This window comes from Pantherophis guttatus, chromosome 2, assembly GCF_059756535.1.
Source record: "Pantherophis guttatus breed Tessera chromosome 2, ASM5975653v1, whole genome shotgun sequence".
NCBI lineage: Eukaryota > Metazoa > Chordata > Lepidosauria > Squamata > Colubridae > Pantherophis > Pantherophis guttatus.
Genome location: NC_142064.1, coordinates 243,529,065 through 243,549,009, shown reverse-complemented (window position 1 = coordinate 243,549,009; position 19,945 = coordinate 243,529,065). Strand labels below are relative to the sequence as shown.

Below are 19,945 nucleotides of genomic sequence, written 5' to 3'. Positions count from 1 at the left end.
TAATAATAATAATAAAATTCAGCAGCAGGGAGATGAAAACAGTATATAGGCAAATAGTTTGTGATTCTTGTCCAGGTGCTATCTTTTTATTTTGGTGTTTGCATGTATGTCTTATATTTCTGCCTGCCTGCCTGCCTGCCTAATTAGCTGGTCAGAGTCATCTATTTGAGATGAGCAGCCATATAAATCTATTATAAATACATACCGTTTATACAACCACAACATACTTAACGATGTGGAAAATGAAACCAGAGGCCATTTTTAATTTGTGTGGAATGTTCAAATTGAATGTCGCCACTAAAGCTGAATGCAAGGAGATTCAGATCTATAGTAGAAATTACTTCTTTGCACAATGTGTGGTCTAACTGTGCAATTTGCAGCCATCCAATGAATGGCAGGGAAAGCCATCGATGTAGGCGATATTAAAAAAAAAGAAAGAAAAGGATCGTGTAACTGGAAACTAGCTAGGCATACAATAGTGAAAAGAAAGTTATGACTCACCTGTCTGTGTGTATGGATTTCCTGGAAACAACTGGTCGGCTATTAAGTTCAGAGTGGGAAGGGACCTTGGAGGTCATCTAGTCCAACCCCCTGCTCACACAAGACCTGTACTAGGGTGGTACAGGGCATTGAATTAGATGATCCTGCAAGGCTTATTTTATATATATATATATATCTGAGACAGCTAGTATGGTATAGTAGTTACGGTACCAGAGTGGAAACCAAGAGAAAATCTAGTCCTGCTTTAGGCACAAAGCTAGCTGGGTAACCTTCGGCCAACCACTCTCTCTCTCAGGAAGAAGGCAAATTACAGATTAACAGAGTTGGAAGGGACCTTGTAGGTCATCTAGTCCAACCCCCTGTTGTGGCTCCGTCCTCCAAGCCTATCTTATCAGAGAAAGAAGGCTCCGAACATGAAGGAGAGGAGGTGGCCAGGCCTCCCTCGCCAGGACCCTCCTCTCTGGCAATGCCTCCGGAGGACACCAAAGGCCAAACGATAGGCTCAGAGCCAAGCATGTCCCCGCAGCCACAGATGGACAGCGACGATGAAAATTAGTGCTGGCTGGACCCTCGCCAGAGGCGCAGGGAGAAGCATGCGCAGCAGAGGAGAAGGCGTGCCAGAGATTAGCTGAGTCACTGGACCACACCCCACAGGCTATAAAAGGGAGTGTGGTGGCCATTCTGACTCTGTGACGGACAAAGCTAATCTCTGGCGAAGCACTTTGCACCTTCGGACACAACATCTATTTGCTGTGGATTTAATTCAAACTGTGTGTATTTTTGTCTGTGTAATCGGAGTAAAAGCTCTTGGCAGGCAGCCACGGAGTTGCTGCCAAGTTCCTTATCACTGACATTGTGTGTTTGAAGAGTTTATTTAACCCTCGGCTGGCTGGTTGGGTGTGTGCGTGATACGGGGACAGAACACCCCCTGCCCAAGCAGGAGACCCTACACCAGTATTTGCGAACCTTTTCGGCACTGAGTGCCAAAATGGGAGCATGTGCACACGCATGTGAGGGAGCACCAGAAACCAGAAGAGCAGTTCCCCGGTGCGTATGCGCGTGCCGGGAAGATGAGCCTCCAGTTTCTGGAGTGCGCATGTGTGCCAGTCACCTGGTCTTCCGGTTTCTGGGGCACATGCACACATGAAGACCTGCTGACTGGCACACATGCACGCACTGGAAACCAGAGGCTCAGCTTCCCAGCATGTGCATGCACGTCAGGGAGCTGCTCTTCCAGTTTTCTGTGCTCCCACATACGCGAAGACCAGCTGGCCGGTACGCATGTGGGTACCGGAACCCAGAAGAGCAACAGGTGATAGCTGGCATGCCCGGAGAGATGACTCTGTGTGCCACTTCCAGCACGCGTGCCATAGGTTCGCCGTCACGGCCCTACATCATTTCTGACAAATGGCAGTCCAATCTCTTGGCAAATGGCAATCCAAACTCCCTTGGCAAAGGAAAACCACTTTTGAAAATGTTGCTAAGAAAACTACCTGGTCATGTATCTATGTGCCCGAACTCAAAACTGACTTGAAGCGCAAACAAACAACCTTCCTTAAAATTAATGGACTTCTTCCCAGGCAAGAGTGTTTAGGATATAATGAATTTCCAGATAGGAAATGCAATGCAAATGCATTAGCTATATTGTGTGTCATGCAGTGGATTCCATTTCCTCCTGTATTTAAAACCCTGAATTAATATTCAGAAATATGCCTGCCCCATGCAAAAAAGCGCACTTTAAAAGGCACTTTGTCCATGATGTCAAAACATCTTAAGTCTTGGGTGTCACACAGCTCCTCTTGATTTCTGGCATTTCCTCTCTGGCTGATTTATTTACAGCAACCCAATGAGCAGGGAACATTTCCATGACTGTGCTGCCTTCCCAGCACAAAGGTTTCTGTTTGCCAGTTTGCCAGCCCTTCAGTTGCCTAGAGATCATAAACAGTAGTAGCCAAGCTGCTGGAAAGGATGTGTGGCTGTACCTCTAGCAGGGAGAGTACCTCATATTCCCTAGACCATTCAAACGATGTTTCTTCAACCAAAGTTTCCAAGAAAACACTCAAACGGTAAGTGAGAACCAAGTGCAATTTTTTTCCCCTCTCTGGGAACCTCACATGCCTCCTTCATTTGTGTTTTCATTGTGTATGTTTTTAAATGAGAGAAAAGGACCAAGCTTTCAGAATGTGTGGATGGATTTTTATGAGTTTCTAGTAATTTAACCCCAAAGTACTTATTATCATAAAACTAGGCATGAACACCAAGGGGGTGACTTTGGGCCAGTCACTCTGTCTCTCAGACCACCTCAAAGGGTTGTTGTTGTGGAGACAATAGCAGGGGGAAAGAATTTATTTATTATTTATTTATTTATTTATTGGTTCAATTTATATGCCGCCCTTCTCCGGAGACTCAGGGCGGCTTACAATGCGTTAAGCAATAGCCTTCATACTTTTGTATATACCTGCTTAGGAAGGCTTTCGACCCCCCCTAAGCGGTGTTCTTTTTTATACAAAGTCAGCTTATTGCCTCCACAATCCGGGTCCTCAATTTACCTACCTCCGAAGGATGGAAGGCTGAGTCAACCTTGAGCCTGGTGAGATTTGAACTTGCAGTAATTGCAGGCAGCTGGTGCTACTTTAACAGCACTTAGTCAACTGCGCCACCAAGGCTCTTAGAATATTAGATATGTTCGCTGTCTTGAGTGACTTCTAAAGTAATACACCTGGGATAAAAATCAAAAAGAAAAAAAAGTTGGAAGCTTCCTCCCCCTTAGGGGTTCAACTCCACGTGCAGTAAAGAAATTCCACATTTAAGTATACTCATCAGACAGATTTCAGCTTCTGTTTGAACACACCCAGCGAAGGAGAGCTCACCGACACTTTAAATAGTTGGCCTCACTGCAAACCTGCTGATTATTAAGAATTTTTTCCCAACTAATTATACCTTGCATTAATTTTTAAAGAAGAACCCTTCAGCTTTTGTTTTTAAAAAAAATGTCTGTTTTTTTCATATTTGTAACCCATACTCGCTTTTGAAATTTATTTATTTATTTTATTTATTTATTTTATGTGATTTGTATGCCGCCCTATCTCCGTAGACTCAGGGCGGCTCACAACAATAAAAACAAACCCAATAAAACATAAAGTATAAAATGGAGCCTGAGTGGCGTAGGAGGCTAATGCCTCCTAAAGCAGCATTTAACATCCAGCTGCCTGCAATTACTGCGAGTTCAATTCTCACCAGGCTCAAGATCGACTCAGCCTTCCATCCTTTCTAAGGTGGGTAAATTGAGGACCCAGTTTGTGGGGGCAATAAGCTGACTTTGTATAAATATACAAAAGTATGAAGGCTATTGCTTAACACACTGTAAGCCACCCTGAGTCTCCGGAGAAGGGCAGCATATAAATCAAATTTTTTTAAAAAAACACATAAATGTATAAATATAAATTTAAAACATATATTAAAACCCATTAAATAGTCAAACCCCCTCAGTCCAGGTTGGACGATGTAAACGGCCATGTTTTTAATTCGTGGCGGAAGGTGCAAAGGTCAGGAGCCAACCGAAGCCCCAGGGGGAGTTGATTCCAGAGAGTGGGCGCACCCACAGAGAAAGCTCTGCCCCTGGGGGTCGCCAGCTGGCATTGTCTAGCCGACGGCACCCGGAGAAGGCCCTCCCTGTGAGAACGTACCAGGCGATGGGAAGCTGTTGCTGGCTGCAGATTGTCCGACAAATATCCTGGACCTAAGCCATATAGGGCTTTATAGGTCATCACCAGCACCTTGAATCTCACCCAGAGGGCAACAGGTAACCAATGCAAGTCGCGCAGGAGAGGTGTAACATGGGAATATCGGGATCCTCCCATCACAACCCGCGTGGCCGCATTCTGCACCAGCTGAAGCCTACGAGTGGTCCTCAAGGGCAGCCCCAGGTAGAGAGCATTACAGTAGTCAAGACGGGAGGTGTCTAGCGCATGAGTAACTGTGCGTAGAGCATCTCGGTCCAAGTAGGGACGCAACTGACGCACCAGACAAATCTGGGCATACTCCCCCCTGGTCACGGCTGTTTTGTAATCACCTAAACTCAACCGTGAATCCAGGAGGACATCCAGGAAGAAATTTGAACTGACCTAGTATGTTTGGTCCTGTTGAACTGCATACAAGTGCAGACTAGAACCGACACAGCTACTTAGCCATCGACCAGATCATTTTTATTCAATGTTAAAGAAGAGAAGTTGAAAAAAAAAAATCCCAAGGAGACATGGAAGAGGAAGCATTTTGTTGGCTGCATTCACTCAAACTGGGTCTTGTCCAAAACATGTATCGCTCCTCTCACCTATGTAGGTAATATTTTTATGTCTCCATCTGATGATAATCCAATGGCATCAAGTAGAAGGGTTGGGCTGAATTTTTCCACCTTCTTTTTAGGGCTTTTAGGGGAGGGAAGAGTTTTGAATACAAAATTGGGATGTTAAATATAGCAGAGGTTTAAGGCATCCAATTTATCTTTTTTTTCCCCCTTTAAATTAAGTGATGAAAAACTTAATGATTGACTGATGAATTTTGGAATACGAACTTAGGAGATCCAGAGGCTGTGAAAATGGGACTGTGGATGTTCAGTTCTGCCTTCAAACCCTATTGCAATTGTAGGCAATATATGATGCGTCAATCAAAGAACAATTTTTCATTTTTTGTCACAGTAAGAAACAAATATAAATCAGAATGTGAAAACATAAGTGTGATGCATCATGCAAAACTGAACCGTCACTTGGTCTTTGTCCTCTGGCATGCTTACAAGAAGGAACTAGAAGCTTCTAATGTGATTTCAACGCATCTCAATTGAGCTTTAAACCGGAATCCAAAATTATGGTTAAACCTAACTAAGTTTTAAAAACCTACTTTCATACTTTATGAAACATTTGTTTCATTCAACCAGAAGAAGGTAGATTTGCTTGCCTACCAGACTTCCATGTTCCTTGGTTATCTGCCCTCCTTATATTGAATTTGTGTCATACTTGGCACCAGCTACTATCTTCCATCCTGGCAAATAGACCAGGCTCCATGAATCTATGGGGTCTTCAGAACAAAACTCTGCCTCTGATACATGCTCTCAAGAGCCCATCACAGTCTTTCTGCAATGGTAACCACCACAGAAGGCATCAGAGGGAGCAGCTGCTCCATAGAACACTTTGATTTACAGCAAAAAAACAAAAAACAAAAAAATCCAGGTAGCCAGAATACCTTTAATGTGCTCTTCAAAAGAGACACTGAAATGGCAGGTCAATCTGACCTGTGGCTCAGGAGAAAGTTAAGTTGCTCTCTATTCAGCACTTGGTTCTGCTAATTGTAGGATTAGCCCTAATGATAGGTTGCCTGGAACTGGATATCCCACTAAGCCAGGGCTGTCAAACTCCCGGCTCACAGGCCGGATGCGTCACACGCAGGCCATGCCCATGCTCGGTTTAGTGAAGGGGGGAAAAGTCCCGATACGCCACGTGACACCGCCATGACAACATGAGTTTGACACCCCTGCACTAAGCCATGACACCTTAAGTAGAGGCAAAGGATTTCAAAATTCTCCCAGCTGTCCTGGAGAAGGAGAACAGGCCCATTTTCATGAAGTGCTATTTATTGCAAAATTCCACAATACTCGGCAAAGCACTACACAGAGATTTTCTCCACATACACAGAGAATTTGTGAAATTGTTGTCAGAAATAGGTTGGGATGAGAAAAGGAACCTTTCCAAATAAATCATTAATGCCTTAACTCAGAGGTGTCAAACCCGCAGTGACACGTTGTTGTCACATGACATTTTTTATTTATTTATTTATTTATTTTAATTTGATTTATATGCCGCCCTTCTCTGGAGACTCAGGGCGGCTTACAATGCGTTAAGCAATAGCCTTCATACTTTTGTATATTTATACAAAGTCAGCTTATTGCCCCCACAAACTGGGTCCTCAATTTACCTACATGACATATGGTGACTTCCCCCCCCCTTTGCTAAACCGGGGGTGGGCATGGCCAGCGCATGACGCATCTGGCCTGCAGGCCACAAGTTTGACACCCCTATCTTAACTGAAGCTGGAATGCTAGATAAATCTCACAAATTACAAAAAGACATGCCTGCATTGTAAAGTAAATGGAAAACTTGCATTTTTCAATGCAATGGAATGAAATTACCTGAACTAGTATTTTGTATTTGTTTACTATCATTTCTCCCCCACCAAAGACTCAAGGCCCTTTTCTTTTATTTATAAGAAATTTTGAAAACCTACTGTAATTAATATGATGTTCATGCCTCATGAAAGAAAGTAATTAAAAAAAAACATTTGTAACAAAATTTAATAGTGAGATAATGTGAATCAAGCTCTTTCTGCTTAATTTTCAGTGTTCCAATTTCCAAGCAGTTGGCTTCTATAAAGGGTAAGGTAATCTATGCTATTTTTCTCCTCTCTCCATCTCTGGTTAGGTGACACTTTTAAATCTAGGAATAACGTTGGTCAGCCTCTATGCAAAGCATACATCGTTGCTCTTCCAGAATGAAATGTTCCATCAATTCTTGTGGGGATTTTATTTCTTCCTGCAAACTTTTTCCTGTATAATGCTGAGCAATGCAGACAGTACTGAGAACAGCTTCTCCTGAAATCCATGGCAGGAGTGCAATTAGCTTACTATAATAACTTCATTGCCAAGCCGTATGTCACTGTTATTAGTCTCGTCTTGCCATGGCACTTCCTCTCTTAGACTTTCCCCCATGTCTGTTGCTTCCTCAGCAGCTCATCTTTGGGTGCCACCATACTGATGTACTCCTGGATGCTTTGGGTTTCATCCAGGAGAATGGCTTCGACACTTACCAGACCCCGGCTGCTCTCTTTCTGTGTGATGTACATTTTCTGGATATTGGGATGGAAATATCTGTATATTGTGAGAAGCTTCTAGGTCTTCACATTTGTAGTTTCCAAATCCTGGTCTGGTCAGCTCACTATAATGGCAGTGTATCTGATGATTGGCAGGGCATATGTGTCGATGGCCTGGATCTTGTTCTTCCCATTGAGCTGGTTCTTATCCTTTGGTGATATTGGATGTTACTTTCTTCCTTGCCTCCTCTTGTGATTCCTATGTGACTCTGGGATGCCAAAGTACTTGTAACTGGTCTTTATGTCTGCTGTGTGGCTCTCTGGTGTTGCATCACATCAGTCATAACTATCTTCCTTCTGTTGACTACCATCTGGTCAGACTTCTACAGTCTGAATGACATCCCAATGTTCTCACTGTAGATCAGCAAGTCAATGTCCCATTCACTCTTAACATACTGATCGATGCCATCCATGTAGAGGTGGTGACTATGGTAGTTCCATTCTTGAATTTGTATCTTTATCCAGTTCTTGTAATTACTGGGGGTTCAAGCCAGGGGTGAAATCCAGCAGGTTCTAACAGGTTCTGGAGAACCGATAGCAGAAATTTTGAGTAGTTCTGAGAATCGGCAAATACCACCTCTGGCTAGCCCTAGAGTAGGGTGGGAATGGAGATTTTGCAATATCCTTTCCCCCCCCCCACCAAGCCACACCCACCAAGCCACAACACGCCCACCAAGCCACAGAACCAGTAGTAAAAAAAATTGGATTTCACCACTGGTTCAAGCATATGAAAAACAACATTAGGGACTGTGCAGCACCTTGGTATATGCTACACTTGATGGCCACTTGAGAGAGTTGCCTTGAGTTGAATTCCTGTGTTGTCTTCCACAGTCCCATTGAGTTCTTGAAGAAGATCCTTAGTTGATTTTATAAACTGCCAGGCATTCACTGTTCCATGTTTTCAGGATTGAGTCATAGGCTTTCCTGTAGTCAATTCAAACTGTGCTCAGATTGGTTTGTCTAGACCACTGATGGTTAAACTTTTTGGCACCGAGTGCCGAAACTGGAGCATGCGCACGCACCAGAGCACCACAACCTGGAAGAGAGCAGCTGGCCGGTGTACATGCACCACATGCGCACAACGGAACCCAGAAGAGCTGATGATGATGGCGTGCATGCCCACAGATGTGCTCTGTTGTGCTCTGCTGATGGTTTCTTTAGCCAGTAGATGTGAATCATGTCTGGATCAGGTATTGTCCACCACTTCATGTTCTGCTTTTGGATGTCTGCTACTGTGGTAGTGATTGATTCTTGTTTTAGAGAGTGCTGTGGTCTGCCTTTGGGTGTTGCAGTTACTTTGCATTGGTATTATGCATCTTCTCTTTCTCCCATATGTTCTTCCAGTACTGTTCAGTTTCGGCTCTTGGTGGCTCTGCTGTTACTCTGTTGTTGCACTGCAATTGGGGATACACCTTGGGTGGTTGCTTGGAGAACAGGACATTTACCTTCTTGGCCTCTGCTTCTCTAGTGTATCTCCTTAGCTTGGTACCCAGTGCTGTGAGTCTTTATTTAGCAATCTCTAGAGCTTCAGATGGAGTCAGTAGCCAGGTCTTATCTGTAATCTTTATACCCTTCTGTAATTCTACTAACTCACTAACTTCTTTCCAAATTGCCCTGATTTTAGCATCTAATCTCATCTTCCAAGTTGGAGAATATCCTACCTATGCATGGAATAGAAGGAGGGATATGTGTAAGATTTACCACTATAATTTGCAGGTGTCAGTGTTTGATATTCATCAATAATGAGGCAATTCAAAAGGGTGAAATCTAAAATTTAGTTTCATGTATATGTAGGCCTCAATGTCTTCTCCCAGAGTTTAGAAATGTTCATTAAACTAAACAATTATTGTATCGTGAAATTACAAGATATCAGACAAGTCAATGTTGATGATCCCTCAGAGCTGGAATCTGCTCTCTCTTAGCTTCTTCCTCCCTGTCACCGTATCAGTGCTGTATTCACTCCTGTAGACTTCTATTGATTCGTCATCTTCCATATATTTTTGTTTCTCCCCCCTCCCTTCTCAGGTCTAGGAAAAAGCTCTGATCTAGAAAAAGCTGTGGCTACAGCAGCCTTGATTTATGATAATGCGGCAGATGCTGAGGGCAAACTCAGCAAATGTGAAGCTAAGAAGCTGCTCCTAATTCAGTTTATGCATTTTATACAGGTAAGACTGGAGCCCTTATTCTATTACAACATCTAACAAGGATGTCTGGAATGGATCACTCTCTGAAATTTCACAGAATCTTCAGATGAGTAGAGATCCTGTACAAAACATCCTTTCAAGCATCACAGAAGAAGAGAGATTTCATACATACCTGCAAGTCCAATGAGGATGTGGGAATATTCAGGACAGAGAAAGTGAAGTGAGTGCAGCTAAGGAGATGATTATCTGTCTTAATCACAAGCCAACAACTCCTCTTTCTTCTCATTCCTCAAAAAGAGGGGACCCTCTAGTAATTGATGCTGGAGAGCAACTGTCCCAGTCATGAGAAGGACTCATATTTAGCTGAGCAACTTTTGGCTCACATTGTCTACAAAGAAATCAGAAAATATAATTATGTGTCCTCTTTTCTTCAAATCAGGAATTTTCAATTTGGAAACTAACAATTTGATTTAAGATTCTTGCTTTTTCTGAACCTGGCAGTTCTGATGAAATAATATTAAATTAGTGACCTTGAGGTTTCATTATGGCGTGCAAAGGTTTTCTCTGAGTGTGCAATTGTTTACTTTTATCTTGTTTAGTGATCTATTAGGAAATATGGCCAATCTCTCCAACCAGAATCTTAATTTTTGTAGTCATCCTTAAAAACACATTTTGTGGGTGGATTCCTTTCATTAATAAGAATGATGAAAGTCATGTCCATATTTTGCTATTTAAAAAAAAATCTATTCACTTTCCTTCACAGGGTCAAGAAACCAAACCAAAGTATCAGGAAATGATGTCTGCTCTTGATGAGAACAAGAATGACAAAATTGATTTTGAAGATTTTATGGTTCACGTGGTTAGCCTCACCTTGATGTCTGATCTGCGGCAAGAGATTCAAAATGTGCAGAAGTCTAAATGATTAAGAGTGTCAAATAAACAAACTGGGTTGGGAAAGGGGGAGGTTGGATTTTTAAAGTAAGTGTTTTAGGGAACATTACTATTCCAGATAAAATTATTTGGGACATTATTAATATCTATCAATAAATCAATATTATAGACCAAGGAGCTCTTTGGGCAACAAAGGTACAAAAATAGATTAGTTGTCGATTTTACACAAGGAAGAACACACTTTGAAAAGAAATGCCTCTAAATTCTGCGGAATATTGTGTTAGATGAAGTGCGGTTTTTAAGTGAAATGGTAATGAACAAATCTATCTACAAAATTCAGACTGTGGTCTAGATACAGCCATATTGTACAATAACAGCTATGGGGAGAATAATTTCCTGCCCCAATTCTAGATATCTCATAAAAATAAAGGTTTTTATCCACAGCCAGTGACTGGTAGAAATATATCTTTCCATTTATACAAGGAATGACTATGGAGAAGATACCTGATGATGTACATGATTATTTTGCCTTAAATATCAATTTGTTTACACGGAGATACCAGTAGCTGATCTCCTTCCTCTGTTGTACAGACAAAAATTCAAGCCAGAAATTCCAACCTGGAAAGGCCTAAATTCATACTAGCGAAGTGTAATTGTTCAATACCCTTGATAGCTATGCTGAATGAAATTCACATTGGCTTGTTAAGGAGTTTTACCTACAATAATTTTACCTAACTTTGGGAAACTTTCAAGATTGGGAGGCTGACATTCAATACTGGTTTATATGTCTAAATTTAAAGGAAGGTTATACTATTTATTCCTAGTGATTTTGATTTGATTATTCCAAGTTCCATTAAGCTACTGTAATTAAAACATCAATAAAATAATAAAAGTATTTCTTTTTAAAAAAAACCTGGAAAATTCTATCTTAATGAACTTGATTCTTCTTGACTGATTCCTTTTTGAGCAAGAGAGCACAGATAAAAGATACACATTTCAATCCTGCATCAATTTTAATCAAAGATCAAATGTTCAACTCCAAAGGAAGTTTTGGGTCACTCTGCTTTTAGCTATTACACTCCAAAGTGCATTTACTCTGAATTAAGCTCTAGCACACTGTTGTAAGAAAAATCCATCTGGTTCAGTTCCAAGCTGGGAGAAAGACCCTGAAAACATGGAGGCTGATTGGAAAGATGGTTTAATGATAAACAGAATCACCAATGTTTATGGTTCTGGTCCAGCTGACAAAATGGAATTGAGAGTGGGGTTTTTGTATACCTTCTTTCGGCTTTATATTTGAGCTTCCTGTTCCTGTGCAAAAAAATGTCCTTTAATATTCTATTGGCTGTTGTCAGATTCCTATGGGGTCATGTAGGGGTTATGTAGGGGACATAGCTGGCTCTATAGGCAAAAGAGGAAATGCAAATCCTAGGTGTTTGCCTGAGCTATGTTTGTCAACCTTTTGTTTGTTGCTTATCTGAGTTTCTGTTTTGACCCAGTCTTTCTGAATGGATTACCAAATCTGCATTTCTAAAAGCTGGCCTCCTAAGTTTCTGCTTGAGGCAGGGAAACTGGGGCTGGTTTTTCCCCCACCCAGCAATTTATTTTGAGAGAAGAAAGAGAAACTAATTTTGTGAATACAATTGAAGTATTGTAAATAGAACTTAAACTCACTTATGTGCTCTTCTTCGATTAACTGATCCCTAGGACTTTGTCAATCTTCAGATGGGAGATTCAGTTTATCAAAGTTTCAACTGAATCACTCCATCACAGCACACTATTAATCAAAGTAGTTGGTGGAGTTCACAGCATGATAGCGTTGTTAATGCAAACCCACCCTTTTTTTACACAAGTTAATGTGTATAATGGTAAGCGGGAAAGATCTTGAGAGACTGGGCAAACAGACACTGTGAAAGGACCAGTTGGATAACATAACCCACAACCGGATAGTGGGTGGAGCAAGGAGCTGAGAAGAAACCCTCCCTAGTTTAATCTAAGCATAGTTTAGTTTGATCTAAGCATAGTACACAAAATTGTCTGCTACAACGTCTTACCTGTCAATGGCTTCTTCACCTTCAACCTCAATAATACACGGGCAAACAATCGATACAAACTCAAGGTAAACCGCTCCAAACTCGATTGCAGAAAATACGACTTCAGCAACCGAGTAGTCAACGCCTGGCATGCTCTACCCGACTCCGTTGTTACATCCTCTAACCCTCACAGCTTCAACCTTAAACTGTCTACCGTGGACCTCACCCCATTCCTAAGAGATCTGTAAAGGGGGTGTGCATAAGCATACCAGCGGGCCTACCGTCCCTGTCCTACCATCCCCATTTATTTGTATTCATTTCCTTCGTTCATGTCCATGTTCATATTCATATCTGCTATCTTGTACATGTTTGACAAACTAATAATAAATAAAATAAAATATTTTTTTTTAATTTGATTTATATTCTGCCCTTCTCCGGAGACTCAGGACGACTTACAATGCATTAAGCAATAGCCTTCATACTTTTGTATATTTATACAAAGTCAGCTTATTGCCCCCACAAACTGGATCCTCAATTTACCTACCTTAGAAAGGATGGAAAGCTGAGTCAACCTTGAGCCTGGGGAGATTCGAACTAGCAGTAATTGCAGGCAGCTGAATGATAATAACAGGCTATTAGTCTGCTGCGCCACCAGGCTCTTAAATAAAAATTTCTCCAGCTATAAAGAAAATGTGTGTGTGGGGGGGGTTGTTTCATACTTTCAAGATTGATGTCAACCTCATAGGATAAACCAGAAAGGAATCCCAACCAGATGAACTAATTCGACTTTATTGTAAAGCTACATTGACAGAATCTTGCAAATTGGAAAGGACAGGTAGTCCTTGACTTATGACCAAAATTGAGGCCAAAATTTCTGTTGTTAAGTGAGTTTTGCCCCATTTTTCTGGTGTTTCTTGCCACCGTTGTTAAGTGAAACATAAGCAGTTGATAAGTTAGCAGCATAGTTGTTAAGTGAATCTGGTTTCCCCATTGATTTGCTTGTCAGAAAATTGCAAAAGGGGATCACATGACCTTGGGACACAGCAACTGTCATACAGTAAGTACGAGTCAGCTGCAAGGCTTCTGTTTTGCCTTGTTTCTTTCCTTCCTTGTCCTCTAAGCCACCGAACCTGAGGCAAGACTTTCATCGTATTTCCCATTGGCCCCGCGGTGATCTCATATTAGTTAGTTAGTTAGTTTATTATATTTATATACCGCCCCTCTCCCGAGGGACTTGGGGAGGTGAACAACCAGCAAATAAAATACACAGATACAAAATTTAAAACAATATTAAAATCCAATTAAATCAATTTGGCCCATAGTTAAAAACCCTATATTAAAACCCCTAATTTTTTTAAAACATTTTTTTTTAAAAAGAGTAGGTCAGGCCAGCCCGGCTTGATGAAACAAAAATGTCTTTAGGGCAGTTCGGAAAGCACAAAGGTCAGGGATCTGCCGTATCTCTGGGGGCAACTCGTTCCAGAGGGTAGGTGCCCCCACAGAGAATGCTCTCCCCCTGGGGGCCACCAGCCGGCATTGTCTGGCCGATGATACCCTGAGGAGGCCCTCTCTGTGGGAGCGTACTGGTCGGTGGGAGGCTATATGTGGGCACCATCCACATATTGGTGATATCTGAACTGATGGAGCATAGCAGGTTCCTGTAGCTCTTAAAAGAGCAGGTATGGAACTAAAAATGTTTTGCAATTGCCATAGTTTAAAAGAAAAATACTTCTAATACTTAATTGCAAGAATGTTCCTAACATTTGTGAAGGTATCAGTGCTTCCAACCCCTTCATTTTCTCTCTCATGCTTGAGAAGAGGGGGCGGATGGGTGGTCCTTTAGCCTGGGAACACATTTATTTTCTTTGAGAAAGAAGAAAGACGAATGGAAGAAAATTAGCCGGTTCCCCAGTGACCTTTGGTGCTAATGAAGGAGGAAAATAGATACGTTTAAGGGAAAGATTTAGCTCATTGACATGAGAATCATTGTGCTTCAGCAACCTGTCGTTCTCATTTATGCTGCACATCAGGAGTCTAATAGCCACCTCTTCCTGGAGTGAAAAAGTGTGTCGATCCAAGGCATTGCCTTTCATATTTACCCAACCCTGTCTCCAAAAATCCCTGGATAATGGATACCACCACACATACTTTTGCATATAGCAATTCTTTTCCCAGCCTATCAGTTGAAGGCCACTGTATTGCAACCATCAGATTAGAGCTGTGGTGGTGCAGTGGTTAGAGTGCAGTACTTCTGCTGACTGCCAATTACCAGCAGTTTGGCAGTTCGAATCTCACCAGGTTGACTCAGCTTTCCATCCTTCCTAGGTGGGTAAAATGAAGACCCAGATTGTTGCGGGAAATAGGCTGACTATGTACCGCCATGTGCAATTTTTAACTCAGGAGCTATGAAGTTTCTTAATAATCAGGAAAGAGGCAGGCCATGATGGCAAAACTATTTTAATTAAAGAGAAGAATTTATCCAATTTTGTTGCAAATTCGATTTTAGGTTTTGCTTACTGGATTAACTTTGTTGTTAAAGAAATGGCTTGTAGCTATTAGAAATGTAAAGAAAAGTTGATGTGCAATTGCATATTGTATTCTGCATCAAAAAAAGAAGAAGTTCAAAGTCCCTTTCTTTTCCTTCTTTTTCTTTTTACCTTGCATTACTTTCCCCTTTCCATCCTGTTCTTTATTTCCATTTGCATTTTATACTATACCACAATAAACTCTAATAAAAAATGTAAGGAGACAGTGTTGTTTTTCTACACAGGTTAGATTAATTCTTCTTTTACATTTCATCGTAATATAATGTAATTTACATATGAATCTTAAAATTTATATTAACTGTTATCTATTCTTTATTCAATTGTCAATCCACCTGTACCAATCATCCCACACCGTATAATATTCTGAGTCTTCTTTCCCATTTAATTCTAACATTAATTTGTTCATTTCCGCACATTCTAGAACCTTCTGAATAATATGTTCCCCTGGTGGTGTGTCCTTTCCTTTCCAATATTGGGCGTAGGCTATTCTTGCTGCAGTGAGAATATGTATGATTAAATATGTTTTTTTTCCCCTGTATTTCGTCTTTAGTACTCCCAGGAGAAATGTTTCAGGTATCAATTCAATTTTTTCATTACTTGATTCTTGTAGCCAATTTTGAATTTTTCTCCAGTACCTCATTGCTTCTGTCTGACTGATTGTATTATATTGTATTATAATAAATTTCAATATTTTTTTTTAAAAAAAAATGTAAGGAAAGAGGCAGACCTTGTGATAGCTGGAAGCAGCAATGGCTCCCCAGACTGTTGCCAAGATGCCTATTAGTTTTGCTGTCGACTTTATTCATCTAATAATACAAGCTGAAGATTTATTTAATGGTACAAATTAAATTTAAAAAATTGGCACAATCTGGCCTTATATGAAGTTGCGGGAATGTTTCTGCAAAGGGTTCCAGTGATTCCACATCTGGCAATGGTTACTAGCCATAGGGAGTCCCAAAGGTGAGGCAACTAGACTTTCTTGTTTTTTTCTTTTGAAGACGTTTTCCTTCTCATCCAAGAAGCTTCTTCGGCTCTGACAGGATAGTGGGGAATGGAAGGATTTATCTTCCTTGCAGACAGCGGTCATTTGCATCCTTTTAGAGGGTCATTGAAGCACTTGGAGGTTTATCTGTGTCCTCAGAGTCACCTGAGCCATGCAAATAGTTCCTGTAGTTGGCAATTTTTCTTTGGAAATCCATTCCTACTCCCACACCATTCAAAGGGTGTTCATCCCAAATTGTACAGGTCTGTAGAGATTCTTAGTCATCCAGGTCATGGTTGTCCCAAAGGTGCTTTTTCAGGAAGCAAGTGGACTTCCTTCTAAAGAAAAAACAAGAAAGTCCTCCTGAAAAAGCACCTTTGGGACAGCCATGACCTGGATGACTGAGAATCTCTACAGACTTTTAGCCATAGGGAGAATACAACCATCTCATGCTCCAGATGTTCTGCCTGTAGGTTGCCTGCTCTTGGATTATGGATAGCATCAGAAGATAAAACAACCAGTCAAAGTGTACAGTCTCAAATAAAGTTAGTTCTTTTTGAAAAGAACATCTCTACTTGCTATCTCATGGCTGAATTGGACAGGATCAGAATAAGTTGACTTCCTTTGTTCCACATGTGGATGGTGAAGATTTCTGCCACAAAACAACTGCAAGTTCAGGCATGTACTTAAATGTTTGCTTTTTGCTTGAGGGTTTTTGTTTTGTTTTGTTTTTTTGCACAGAACCTGAAGTTGTTTCAGAAGCAGGTGACGTGAAATGAAGAGAAGCTGGCCACCTGTCATCCTCAACCTCAATCCATCATGAACAAGTAAGTGTCAGAGTAAACAATCTGCATTGCAAAACCTTGCCTTTAGAGCTACATGTTTGCAGCGCAGCTTCTCCAGGCAATTCGCAAAGGATGTCACAGAGCTTGCAGGGAGCCTGGCAAGAACAGCAAGCAGCAACTGCCCTGAGTCATTTATCCATGCCATTTAATTAGCGGTTTTTAATTCCTTAAAACAAGAGAGCAAAGAGGCAAGGGTGAGTACAGATGAGCACCTAGAAAGGCGCTCAGGCAAGAACAGGGACTTGTGAACGGAGCCTTTCACTTTTAGAAGAAAATTTTGCTACTTTTAGAAAGTCAGGACTGGCAAAGAATATTCTTGCTGCTCCATCGGCCAAAGAATGAGAAGACTCTGTGTCCAGTTTATGTGACTGCTGGTGCTTTGTACCTCCCCAGATACCTGGGTTGTTTGTGGGATTTATATCCTGCACTAAACAAATCAATATCAGTGCAATCCAGAAGTTTACAGCATTCAGGCCTGCCACCATCAGTTAAAGGTGTCCGTGAGGGGCATAATACACTGCAGATCAGGACTGTCTGTAGCTTCCCCTTCATATACAAGCATTACGACAGTGGAGGAGGGTTCAGTTACATGATAGCCTTCAATAAAATCTCAGAAGCTCCAGAGTTCATCCAACCAGGCTAAAATATGCAAGGTCAGCACATCGTTTGAAAGGCTATTAATGTCTATATTTTTCAGCAATTTCAGATGTTTGAACATTAATGGAAATTTCATGGCTATTTATACACTTCCTGACAGCTCCAGAATAGCTATATACTACTAAAACTCTCTTTAACCTTTAACTGAGCAAAATGATGCGTCACAGGGCAACAGTTTTTGAACCAAAGTACCTTAAGTAGGTTAATTTTCAGAATGTGTCCAAAATCTGCAACTCTGAGGAAATGAAATTTGAGAAAGTTGTGTCTGCCACTACATTGCTAGGCTGCTGCTGTGGTCATGTATCTTTGTATTCGATGTTCTGTGACAGTTTCCCAGCCAGTCTATAATCCCTTGTTCCATCCTCCACCTAGAAACAGCCCCTTAACTGCGGGAAGGAGACAAGACAAGACAAGACCAGACAAGATTTCTGATGCTCCCTGCTTGCTTCCTATAAGGAAAGTCACTCATCCACCCACTGCTTTTTCCCCCCACCCATGGTACTTCTGTTTCTCTGTTTAGGTAAGGAAATATATCTGAAACAATGATCCAATGGAACATACAGTAGACTGTATCTCATGTATCCCGAGAGAGAAGCTTGATTCATCATGGAGGTGGTGCCATTTTCCCAATTGTGCAGACTCTGACTTAGCAGCATTTGGAATTTTACTGAGCTGTGTGCCTGGAAGCACAATGCAGGATTGAATTTGCATACATAATTGTGCAGAGCAAGGGAAAACAAATGAGAAGACATAATAAGTCTACAAAGAGCCATCTACAAAGCATGCAGATTTTCCCCCTAAGGCTAATTAGCTTCATGCATAGCAGTGAGATGATGTAGAGTTTCCAGAACAGGTGGGTTGAAGAAGCTCCCAACAGAATTTTAAAAATAAATGTGTCATAAAGGTAGGCGAAAGACTGCATAGCGATGCCATTGATAGATGTTTATCCAAAAGGTCTATTCAAAAGATTGTTAGAGTGGACAAGCATATTTTCTTACGTACAAATAGGCCTCATTTAGCAACTACCTCATACAATGATTGTTCACAATTATAAGGATGATGAAAGAATAATTTTGTGACCAATCCTCGTATTTACACTCTTTGCAGCAAAAGAAAGCTGAGGCAAGATCGTAAGTACAGTCCTCCCAACTCACACCTGGTACCAAATGACAAGAAAGAAACACTGCGTATGTGAAAAAAAAAATACTTATAATAGAAATAAGACGATCAGCATCCAATGTGCAAGGGTGATGAATGCTCTAGATTATAAATGAAAAAAAGTTCTCTTCACTATAGGTGGCAATCTGATCTTTCTAGTCAAATTAACAGATTGTAATCCAAATAGTAAAGATAACAATACATAACAAAATAATGTACAAAATGCAAAACAAAACACAATTTTTGAACAACATCCAAGAGTATCATCACACATTTTTACATCAACATGCAACTGGAAAAAGTTTACTAATTGGCAATCATTCAGAGATATTAGATTAGAGTCTTTCCCAATGATTCTTGGAGATGCCAGGAATTGGATCTGGAAGAGGTACTGATAGCCTCCTGATTGCCTTCGGATTCTTTGAACAAAAACTCCTTTCAACCCAACCAAATAGCTATATTTGAGCAAAGGATTTGTGGAAGCTCTAGTTCACAAAATATAGAGGACACTTATTTCGCTGATCCCTGATCTTGAATCTTTCTTGTGCAAGGTGCCCCTAATTATAGAACTTTCCCAAACTAGAAACACAATTTAAAAAAAAAAAAAAGAACTGTTAAAACATGCTGCCTGGGATATTCTGGGAATTGAAGCCCACCCATCTTAAAAGTTACCAAGGCTAAGAAACACTGGTTTAGATATCTCTTTTTTTATCATACAACAGAGGACAGTGATGTAACCTGAGAGGCCTCACAAAAGAGAATATTGGATCATAGGAAAATGATGGATAAATCCTTGTTTTTTTATAATCCTCCTTTGTGTCTTAAACAGGGCTGAGAAGTAGAGCCTGATACTGATCCAAGCACTATAAATGGAAGAGAAAGAGAGGAACACAAAAATGTAAGACATTATTGGAAGAAATATCCATCTGGTTCAGTTCCAAGCCAGGAGAACGACACTGGAAACATGGATGCTGATTGGAAAGAGGGTTTAATGGTGAACAGAACCACCAAGCACATGGTCCTGGTGCAGCTAGCCACACAGAGTTGAAAGTGGGTGGGACTTTTATATCTTCTCTTGGGCTTTGAACTTGAGCTTCCTGTTCCTGTGCAAGAACATGTATTCTATTGGATGTTGTCAGACTCCTATGGGGCCATGTCGGGTCATGTTTGTCTGAGCTCCCAGGTTTGGTTGAAGCTTGGAGGGTGATGATGTAATGAAGAGACTTGTGTTCTGAAAGAGTGTTGGGCAATTTCTATTGTGTCTTAATGGCTT

At 41.0% G+C, this 19,945-nt stretch overlaps 1 protein-coding gene across 1 annotated transcript; it reads left to right on the top strand.

The window, feature by feature from the left end:
- The first annotated feature begins 2,332 nt into the window (after positions 1-2,332).
- On the top strand, positions 2,333-11,363 carry SNTN (sentan, cilia apical structure protein). Its single transcript, XM_034408804.3, has 4 exons — positions 2,333-2,567; positions 6,888-6,922; positions 9,442-9,581; positions 10,324-11,363. The coding sequence occupies exons 1-4, from the start codon at positions 2,470-2,472 to the stop codon at positions 10,480-10,482; spliced, it is 432 nt and encodes a 143-aa protein (XP_034264695.2). The 5' UTR covers positions 2,333-2,469; the 3' UTR covers positions 10,483-11,363.
- Positions 11,364-19,945: the final 8,582 nt, after the last annotated feature.

Excerpts from the sequence above, each read along its gene's own strand:
- SNTN (XM_034408804.3), top strand. The coding sequence starts at position 2,470 with ATGTGTGGCTGTACCTCTAGCAGGGAGAGTACCTCATATTCCCTAGAC. Across the intron at positions 2,568-6,887 it reads TCCAAGAAAACACTCAAACG|TGTTCCAATTTCCAAGCAGT; the intron begins GTAAGTGAGAAC and ends CTTAATTTTCAG. Across the intron at positions 6,923-9,441 it reads GCAGTTGGCTTCTATAAAGG|GTCTAGGAAAAAGCTCTGAT; the intron begins GTAAGGTAATCT and ends CTCCCTTCTCAG.